This window comes from Rhinoderma darwinii, chromosome 1 (genome assembly GCF_050947455.1).
Source record: "Rhinoderma darwinii isolate aRhiDar2 chromosome 1, aRhiDar2.hap1, whole genome shotgun sequence".
Taxonomy (NCBI): Eukaryota; Metazoa; Chordata; class Amphibia; order Anura; family Rhinodermatidae; genus Rhinoderma; species Rhinoderma darwinii.
Genome location: NC_134687.1, coordinates 74,523,302 through 74,534,648, shown reverse-complemented (window position 1 = coordinate 74,534,648; position 11,347 = coordinate 74,523,302). Strand labels below are relative to the sequence as shown.

At 40.6% G+C, this 11,347-nt stretch overlaps 1 protein-coding gene across 1 annotated transcript in view; it reads right to left on the bottom strand.

The window, feature by feature from the left end:
• Positions 1-1,409: 1,409 nt before the first annotated feature.
• FIP1L1 (factor interacting with PAPOLA and CPSF1) overlaps positions 1,410-11,347 on the bottom strand; it is a 71,109-nt gene continuing 61,171 nt past the window's right edge. Inside the window, exons 16-17 of the mRNA XM_075859729.1 lie at positions 5,536-5,700; positions 1,410-1,757 (exon numbers count right to left, since the gene is read on the bottom strand). Of these exons, the coding sequence (XP_075715844.1) occupies positions 1,613-1,757; positions 5,536-5,700 (310 nt within the window). The 3' untranslated portion in view covers positions 1,410-1,612. The remainder of the gene's footprint in view (positions 1,758-5,535; positions 5,701-11,347) is intronic.

The window sequence follows — 11,347 nt, the reverse complement described above, 5'->3', positions numbered from 1 at the left end:
GGACGCAAGACAGGTGCACAACTTTTCCGTGAGGCTGGGTTCACACGACCATGTTACGTCCGTAATGTACGGAACGTATTTCGGCCGGAAGACCCGGACCGAACACAGTGCAGGGAGCCGGACTCCTAGCATCATAGTGATGTACGATGCTAGGAGTCCCTGCCTCGCTGCAGGACAACTGTCCCGTACTGTAATCATGATTACAGTACAGGACAGTAGTTCCACGCAGAGGCAGGGACTCCTAGCATCGTACATCACTATGATGCTAGGAGCCCGGCTCCCTGCACTGTGTTCGGTCCGGGTCTTTCGGCCGAAATACGTTCCGTACATTACGGACGTAACATGGTCGTGTGAACCCTGCCTGAGTTGTGTTCAACACATTTGTGCAAACTCTGACTAAGGCCCTCCTAGATAAAAATACAGTCCAAATGTGTCTAGTACAAAGCTTTCCAACTAGCTACCCTCCAAGTTAGTTTTGTGGCAGCACTAACCACAATTATGTATTCTGTTACATGACGTGACTTTCTTAATATATTATTTAGCCTGTGTAAAAGCCATACAGTTCAGGAATACTATAAAATACTGTTCCGTTCCTCAGCACCGTGCAAACACTAGAGCTTTCTAGCAGACCATGAAAAGTCCTTTGGAAGCAACAAGAAACTTTAGCATGTACTTACAATATCCTTCCAAAAAAGAGCTTTGTCTGCATGTGGAAAATACCTGGATGCACAGGTGGTACAATTCAACAAGTTAAGGGCGGATTTACACGAGCGTGTGCGTTTTGCGCACGCAAAAAACGCAGTGTTGTGCGTGCGCAAAAGGCACTTAACAGCTCCGTGCGTCAGCCCCGTATGATGCGCGGCTGCGTGATTATCGCGCAGCTGCCATCATTATGACACTCCGTTTGGATGTTTGTAAACAGAAAAGCACGTGGTGCTTTTCGGTTTACATTCATAGTTTGAAAGCTGTTGCGCGAATCCCGCTCGTCCCACAGAAGTGCTTCCGTGTGGCATGCGTGATTTTCACGCACCCATTGACTTCAATGGGTGCGTGATGCGCGAACAACGCAGAAATATAGGACATGTCGTGAGTTTTACGCAACAGACTCACGTTGCGCAAAAATCACTGACTGTCTGCACGGCCCTATAGACTAACATAGGTCCGTACGATACGCGTGAAAATCACGCGTTGCACGGACGCATATCACGTTCGTGTAATTAAGCCCTAATTCAAAGATAGGTGGCTGTGGCATAGACATATCAAGATTACAGGAAATATGTACAAGTCACTGGTGTGAACGTGTGTGTGTTAAATAAAGAAAAAATATATATACACACACACACACACACACATATATATATATATATATATATATCTTTTTTTTCTTCCTAATAATCAACAAAGCATGAAAAAAAAAATCACTTTATTTTTCCCAGAAACCAGAAAAATACAAAAGAAATTATGAACAATGTCATGCTAACAAACAAATGTTAAGCTTTATATTTTTAATACCCTGAAGAAAATACTTGTAATTCTAACAGACATCCTGGCCCATGAATCCGTTTTGGTAAAATTAATAGTAGTTTCTGCACTGGACATGAGTTTTGCAGGTTTAGTCAGCAGACGCCTCGACGCTCTCTGGCTCTGGGGCAGGTTCACCTCCTGTGTCTTTGCCTTCTTTGCTACGTTTGGATTTTTTGTGTTTGTGTCTTCTATGACTGTCACCTTCTTCACTGTCATGACGGCGCCTGCTGCTGCTAGGGAAAGAAACACACAGGTATACCGTAGTTATAAGGTGTTTTCACAACAGTGCCCTCCCTTCCCCCACCTAAACATGTGCCATTTTTAATACTAGTGTCTTATGTCGCAGAGGTGCCTATACGTCCCCTCAGGCACCAGGGCCAGGTGCAACTGCTACCTCTATAGCGCCTTTAGTTACATCTCTGATCAGTGAAAATACCTGAAAAAATGTAACCGAGGACATGACTTGTGAGTTGGTCAGGTATCTGTATATGTTCAGCCACATTTAGAAGCTCACAGCTTGTGTACTTAGTCACTGGACAATTAGATCTATTTTATTAATTTAATAAAAGTGTATAGGTCTGAAAATGAATCATTGTGCATTATGCTTTTGATCAAGAAGAGAAAAAAATAAAATACGACAAATTAAAATGGATTCACTTATGTCAATCACCTTATTAAATAACCAAACGGAAAACAACGCATCAAAGAAAGTTCCATTTGGTAAGGAACAAATCATTTGTAATTCTCTAAATGTCGATTTTTAAATGTTTATCATACCAGAAAGATATTTTAGAACAAATCTGAGCCATTAATCAAAAAATGACTGGGAACATAATGAAACCATTCTTACATCCTACAGAAGAATATCACGTAAAACTAAACACCAAGTGGACCAGAAACTTAATCTAAAAACAGAATTAGGAATTCTGAGCAGAAATAGGAAATAAAATGGACTGTACGCTGAAAATGATGAGAAATGGAAATTTTGGAAAAGTCTATTTTACTCAAAAATATGTGGGCAATTTGCTTGATAGAATGACAGGATTACTGATGAGAAGCACGCCTCCTTTTTATCTCAACACATCAGGCTCTGTTTACGTCTTGTTGGACAAAATAGTGCAATATGCAGCCAATTAAAGTCAATGGGCACCGCCAGGCGTCGTGAGCTTCTGTCATGCGACGGATCCCGGCTTCGGTTTTTCTCGTTGTTGCTCGTATGACCAAGCAGAGCAATGGAAAACAGAAAGCAGATGTGAACAGAGCCTAAGGCCCTATTGCACACGGCCGTGCCTGTAATGAAGACCGGTAATTATGGGCACGGCTCCCATTATGAAGTATGGGAGTACGGTCCGTAAAATAAAAAAATAGGACGTCGTATTTTTTTACAGAAATTTCTACGGCACGGAGACTTTCCGTTGGCCATAGAAATGAATGGGTCCGTAATACTCAACTTGACACACAGTCCGCAGCCCTCCCCTTCTTGGATGGGCCCATGCCATGTCTGGGATCCCTGTTGTCTCCCGCTTGACTTCCATTGCTCGTTCAGGACACACAGCCCAAGTGGAAATGGACAAGGATCGCAGACAGAGCCTGGGCCAATCCAGGAGAGGGCGAACAGTGGGGTGTGTAGTTGTGTCTGCATAATTCATGAGGTGGTGGTGTGAAGTCTGCAATGACTGTTCTGTTTGTTCAAGGAAAAATATGACTCCACAATAGAAGACTCTTACAGAAAGCAATTTGAACTTGATGGCCAACAACGTAAGGTCCTATGTATACGAAGATTCAATGGGCCACATCACCAGGATGGATTAATGCACAGCGCTGAGCCGGAGAATGGGCCAAAAGAACAGCGCATAGATGCCCACCACTGCCTGTTGTATATGGACGGAAGAAAAAAAACAAACTAGGGGCGCCATCAGTGGCACCTATGTAAGTTGTCATCGCACAGAAAAAATATTTATAATGCAATATTTCAAACGTACTCATTTTTACATGTGCTTACATGGGATAACCCCTTTGTGTGTATGGCTAACATAAAGGAGCACCAACTCTGGTCGTTTTTTTTCTTTTTACTGCTTTGTCTGACCCCTATGACAAGCGTCTTTGAGCACAGAGATCAGACTGTCCTTTTTGTCTTTAATGGATCCAGGCCAGGAGCTCCCAGAAAACTATGGCTCTATACACCGCATTCCAAATTATTATGCAAATGTTATTTTTCGCTGATTTTCCTAAATAGTCGATGCAAATGACAGTCAGTATAATCTTCAAGCCATCAACCGTTGGAGTATAATGCGAATTTTATTAAACAATTCTCCTAATGATAATAGATTTTTTTTTAGAAGTAAAAAAAACTCAAAATGTACTGTTTCAAATTATTATGCACAACAGAGATCAAAACATTTTAGAGGTTGTAAAGAGAACTAAAATGGTCATTTGTTGAATTTGCAGCATCAGGAGGTCATATTTACAGAAATCAAAAGCTCTTTCAATCTAAAAAAACTTAACAGGCCAAGTTACATGTTAACATAGGACCCCTTCTTTGATATCACCTTCACAATTCTTGCATCCATTGAATTTGTGAGTATTTGGACAGTTTCTGCTTGAATATCTTTGCAGGATGTCAGAATAGCCTCCCAGAGCTTCTGTTTTGATGTGAACTGCCTCCCACCCTCATAGATATTGTGCTTGAGGATGCTCCAAAGGTTCTCAATAGGGTTGAGGCCAGGGGAACATTGGGGCCACACCATGAGTTTCTCTCCTTTTATGCCCATAGCAGCCAATGACACAGAGGTATTCTTTGCAGCATGAGATGGTGCATTGTCATACATGAAGATAATTTTGCTACGGAAGGCACGGTTCTTCTTTTTGTACCACGGAAGAAAGTGGTCAGTCATAAACTTTTCACACCGTCAGGGACCCTAAAGGGGCCTACCAGCTCTCTCTCCATGATTCCAGGCCAAAACATGACTCCGCCACCTCCTTGCTGACGTCGCAGCCTTGTTGGGACATGGTGGTCATTCACCAACCATCCACTATTCCATCCATCTGGACCATCCAGGGTTGCACGGCACTCATCAGTAAACAACACGGTTTGAAAATTAGTCTTCATGTATTTCTGAGCCCACTGGAACCGTTTCTGCTTGTGAGCATTGTTTAGGGGTGGCCGAATAATAGCTTTATGCACACTTGCAAACCTCTGGAGGATCCTACACCTTGAGGTTCGCGGGACTCCAGAGGCACCAGCGGCTTCAAATACCTGTTTGCTGCTTTGCAATGGCATTTTAGCAGCTGCTCTCCTAATCCTATTAATTTGTCTGGCAGAAACCTTCCTCATTATGCCTTTATCTGAACGAACCCGTCTGTGCTCTGAATCAGCCACAAATCTTATTACAGTACGATGATCACGCTTAAGTTTTCTTGAAATATCCAATGTTTTCACGCTTTTCGGCAGCAGAGAGATCCTTTTTCTTTCCCATATGGCTTGAAACCTGTGGCCTGCTTAATAATGTGGAACGTCCTTCTTAAGTAGTTTTCCTTTGATTGGGCACACCTGGCAAACTAATTATCACAGGTGTCTGAGATTGATTACAATGATCCAAAGAGCCCTAAGACACAATACCATCCATGAGTTTAATGGAAAAACTAATAATTAAATGTTTATGACACTTAAATCCAATGTGCATAATAATTTGGAACACAGTGTAGAGCCCTTGTTGGGAAAAGATGGTTTATGATTAGGAGCTGAATTGTGCATCAAGAGCCCTGTTCTTATTGGCAATAAATAATAATAAGAACGTGTAGAGAAGTCTTGTTTTTCAACAATCCTGCCCAAGCTTTACACATTCATATTGTTTACATGGCGGGCATCAGTATGTATGGTTTTGAATGCTGCAAAACTGGCCATGGGATATAAGATAACTTGTCTTGTCCATCCTACACCATAAATACCTTACCTTTCATAAGCACAATTTAGAGTTTATTTTAAGTACATAGACATTTAATTGATATTACCTTCTTGATGCTTTATGCCGTGAAGACTCTTCCTTTTCTCGATGCCTCCTCTCTCTATGCCGTTCCTCCTTCTCTCTGCTAATTCTCTCTCTGTGTCGCTCATAGCCCCTGTCCGTTCTCTCAGTTCTCTCAGCGTACTCTTTGTACCTGTATCGCTCTTCTTCACTGTGGAGAAAGAAAAAAAACCTCACAATTAGGTCACACAGTGCAGGAGCCATGACAATAAAACATTGCAGCATACAGTAAGTCAGAATGGAAGTGATTTTAAAGAGTAAATAAAAGTACCAGAAGACAGATGGGTTATGCAATATTTTCCTCAACCACAATGAAGTACATCTTTATGGAGCAGTAGATTTGGAGACCAGGTTTTATAAATATCCCAAAAAGTCTGACTCCTTGTTCTTTACATTTAGGCCTCATGCACACAAACGTATTTTTTTTCCTCCCGTAAATACGGGTCCTTTGTCACACGTATTCGACCCGTATTCCACCAGTATTTACAGACCCGTGCCCGTAAATACGGGTCAAGTGTCACCAGTATTCCACCCGTATTTACGGACCAGTTTTCTCTGCACTAATCGGCAGCCCCTTCTCTCTATCAGTGGTGGAAAGAGAGAAGGGGCAGCCCTTTCGGGCAGAGTTTGAAAGTAAAAGAAGTTCATACGTACCGTTGTCTTGGTAACGCGTCCCTCTTTTGACATCCAGTCCGATCTCCCGGGATGACGCGGCAGTCCACGTGACCGCTGCAGCCTGTGATTGGCTGCAGCAGTCACATGGGATGAAACGTCATCCCGGGAGACCGGACTGGAGGAAGAAGCAGGTAAGTTAACTTTTAATACTTTTAACTCCAGCGGTAGTCACTGTCCCGGGTGCTGAAAGAGTTACAGCTGATCAGTTAACTCTTTCAGCACCCTGGACAGTGACTATCCCCTGACGTTGTCTAGCAACGCTCCCGTAATTACGGGTGCACACACGTAGCCACCCGTAATTACGGGAGCCCCATAGACTTCTATGGGCCTGCCCGTGCCATTATTACGGCCTGAAATAGGACATGTTCCATATTTTTCAACGGCACGGGCACCTTCCAGTATGCATACAGGAAGGTACCCGTGGCCAATAGAAGTCTAAGGGCCCGTAATTACGGGCGTTTTTACGTAAGTGTGCATGAGGCCTTAGTTGTTATATTTCTTTTATTCTTACTATAAGTATTTTAGAGGAAAAGTTCTGTACACTTGCAAACACTTAATGATCGCAACACAGATTTAGACAAAAGATGGTATCACCAGAGATATGGACCAGATGTGATCACAGAGGGTATTTTACTTCCCCAGAAGCAAATCTCTTAATTTACTGAAGTTCCTACTGTTAAAGATAAAGAGTCTTAAATTGTGCCAAATTAGTTGAGGAAGAGATAACCGATTTCCATCTTACTGGAAAAATATTATTAATAAATCATGGCTCACAACAAGTCAAATTCACAATCTTTAAAGCTGGCCTTACATGGTCTGATATGCTGTTGTGTTGTGCAACTGGTGCCAGCGCCACAGAGGGGGCTCTAAAAAGGGCAGACCTCTCAAACTAGGAGACCTATCTATAAACAATGTGACAGATTTTTATTTATCTATCGTACAACGTTAAAGGGGCGGCACTGTATCTATGAAAATGTGTTCTGTTGCCTTTAAGTGAAAGCGACTTCCCGTTTAGCGCCACTTTAAAGCGTACCTAACTTCAGGTAACTTTCAAATTTACCATTAGTTTCTTAGAAGCCAATTTAAAGAGTGACAATCCACATGATTGCACTTCCTGTTGTCAATTTTGGCAGAACAGACCCCGCAAAAAAAAAAAAAGGAGAAAAATGGCAATATATGAACATAATTGCCAAACTTTGGTTACAGCTCTAACTTCTAATTTACATATATATGGTCAATTTTAAGATTTGGATGGATATCTTTAAACGCATCCATTATCTATATTGATTCTTTTACAAGAAGAAGCAGTCTAATAAATAATAAAAGACAGCAATGAGAGATTCAAACGTGAACATCCTACTAGCCCTATCAGCAAACTACAGACTGAGGGGACTGTCAGAACTGTGGCATTCCCTATCCTTTCTCCATTCCCAGAATTTCCATATACTGCCCCTACTATTAACCAAATCCCTAATACATAAGTCTGTCATTACGAAGGTAGTGCTTAATTTTAACTGCATTTATTATTACTTGAAAGCACCACCATATAGTACTTGTCCGTACCTCTCTCCTAAAGCCTACTCCACATTTTGTTTATGAGTGGCATTTGTCATGGGTCATCCAGAAACATGTGCACAGATAAATATCTCCTTTGCATGTCCCTTGAAGATTCATGACAAACACCAATCTGGAGCAAAGTGATGGAGAAGGTTTCGAGAGATGATACCAGAGCGTTTTGGCTCAAGTCCCTATACGAAGTATAACTGGGAGAAGGTAGAGCACCAAAACTCTGGGAAAAACCCCACTTTAAATAGCTACAAACAAAAACTTTTCACTCTAGTTAAATATAAAACTATAGGTCCTTCAGACGACTTATGGATGAGCAAACTAGTGCTGATGCAGTGGTAAAATGATCCTGAGCTCTCTGTTCCTTGAGTCCATCCTGACGAGGCTCTGATACTGCCAATGATGAACATTTTATACTCCATCTTCCTAAGCTGTCACATCCTGGAAATTGTATTACTGCCTACTGGTTAGATACAACTCACAGACATCAAGACTTGGAGATGGTATATTGAAATCCTTGCTCTATTTTGACTCCCGCAGTTCACACAAAATTTGTCTCCTGATATGAATCACTGCACTACGTAATGCTGTACTAAAATAAGAAGGTTCTGGCACAGGCCACATGTACTGGTTAGCCACGTCTGAAGGAGCGCAGAACACCACAACATAGTGTTTAACAACTGTTATGAGTAAGAGCTATGGCAGACGCACAACAGAACACTTATGGGGAACATCACGTACCGTGAATTTCTCATGTTCACTGATGCACCATCACAGGAACACACAAATGGAAGCAATGATAAACAACGAAGCAAAGATGCACCAGTTCACAATCAATACTGGCAAATAACAGGTTAAATGTATTCCAATTGCTAAGAGAGGTGGGGCTTGATATTAAGGGACCCACACAAACATGCTGTTGAGGGCCTACATGGATTAGGGGGTTTCTCTGCAACACCAATGCACAGAAAACAAAATATTAAGAAGCTTCCATTTAAACTTGCCTATCCTGATCATTCTTGTTCCAATGATAGTCCTGTTGAAAACTATTATATGCGGCCTAATAAAGGGTTCAACATCTATTAATAGGTCTTAAAAATGGCATATAAAAATACGTTTAAAAGTCTGGAAATGGACACACGCCCATTAAAGAGATCCCGTCGGCTCTATTGACAAGTCGGTAACAACCAGTTTTCAATATATTTAATATTTCCAGGAGGAATAAGAGATTAACCCCTTAATGACCGGGCCTGTTTGTGTCTTACTGACCAAGCCGATTTGTCAAATCTGGTATGTCTGAATTTATCGGAGAATAACTCTGCGAAAGTTTTGAATATCCAAGTAATTCGGACATTGTTTTTTCGTCACATGTTGTACTTTATTTTAGTGGTAAAAGTAGACTGATACGATTTGCGGAAATTAATAAAAAAATAGAAAAATTGAAGAAATTTTGTAAACATTAACATTTTCCCCTATTTTTAACTGCATTGTCACATATGTACACACATGCTGTACATTTTTTTTAATTAAATATATATTTTCAGCTCTTTACACTATTTTGGCAGCACTTGACAAAAAATAATAATTTTTGAGCAATTTAGAAGACTTACAAATTTAATAATAATTTTATAAATTTTGAAGTACATTTTGTTTTCCTGCACCAAGCCAGGTTTTCAGAGGCTCATAGGTGTCAGAATGGTGGAAACCCCCACAAGTGACCCCATTTTGAAAACGACACCCCTTAAGGTATTTATTAAGGGGTGTTGTAAGTATTTTGACCGCACAGTTTTTTTTGTAAGAATTCATGCAAAGCAGGCGTAAAAACATATAATTACATTTTTTTCACAAATGTGTCATTTTTAAGACCGATTTCTTTTAAAGCGAACATGAGAATGAAGAAACACACACCAAAATCTATCACCCTGTATCTCCTGTTTTCAAAAATACCCCCATTGTGGCCCTAATGCGTTGCCTGGACACGCGGCAGGGCCCGAAAGTAAGAGAGCAAACGGAGACTTTCAGGATATTTTGCTTGAAAATGTTGTAGGTCCCACTGTAGATTTGGAGAAGCTTTGAGCTACAAGAACGATAGAAACTCCCCATAAAAGACCCCATTTAGCAAACTACATCTCAAGGAATTTATCTAGGGGTATAGTTAGCAGTTTGATCACACAGGTTTTTCACTAAATATATTGGAATTACTCTGCAAAAACTAAAATCTTTTAATATTTACAAGGAACGATGAAGAAAATGCACCCCAACATTTGTAAAGCAATGTCTCCCGATTACGACAATACCCCATATGTGGTAATAAACTGCTGTTTGGACCCACAGCAGGGCTCAGAAGGGAAGGAGCGCCATTTGGATTTTGGATTTCTGATTTTGCTGGAATGGTTTTCGGTGCCATGTCGCATTTGCAATGCACTGGAGGGACCAAAACAGTGGAAACCCCACAAAAGTTACCACATTTTGGAAACACCTCTCAAGGAATTTATCTAGGGGTATAGTGAGAATTTAGACCCCACGGGTCTTTTGCAAAGTTTATTAGAATTAGGCTGCGAAAATTAATATCAAATTTCTTTCCACTAAAATATTGAATGTTCGCATTTTCACAAGGGATAAAGGAGAAAAAAAAACAACCAATTTTTGTAAAGCAATTTCTCCCGAGTACAGAAATTCCCCACATGGGGTCATACGTTTTTTTCATTAGAAATGAATTAACCCTTTCAGGACTGATCCATTTTTTGCTTTCTTATTTTAGATTTTCACTCCCCGCCTTCCAAGAGCCATAACTTTTTTATTTTTCCATCAATAGAGTGGTGTGAGGGCTTATTTCGTGCGGGAGTAGCTGTAGTTTTTATTAGTACCATTTATTGATACATAAAAAGGGATTAAAAAGTTGTATTACATCTTTTTTTTTTTAGAGCGAAGGTGACAAAAAAAAACAGCGATTTTGGCAGTTTCAATGATTTAATTTTTTGAAGGTGTTCACTGTGCAAATTAAATAAATGGTATATTGTAATAGTTCAGACTTTTATGGACGTAGCAATATCAATTTTGTTCATTTTTTTACATTACTTTAGAAGAAAAATTAAGTATTTTTTTTTTTACTTTAAAAAAAAAAAATTCTCACTACTAATAACTTTAATTCTTCTACACATTTTATTAATCCCCTTAGGGCCTGTTTCAATTCGTCACCATTCCGGCAGGTTTCCGTTTTTCCGACAGAATCAATAGCGCAGTCGACTCCGCTATTGATTCCGTCGTTAAAACGGAAACCTGCCGGAATGGTGACGAACGGAAACCATTAGCAATGTTTCCGTCACCATTGATATCAATGGTGACTGAAACGGAAGCTGTGGTTTCACTTTCACTTTCCGTTGCGGGGGTTCATCCGAAGGAAACCTCAGACGGAACCCCGGAACAGAAAGCGAACGCTGATGTGAACAGGCCCTTAGGGGACTTGATCCAGCGATCATTGGATCGCTGGTACAATACACTGCAATACTAATGTATTGCAGTTACATAGTTACATAGTTAGTACGGCTGAAAAAAGA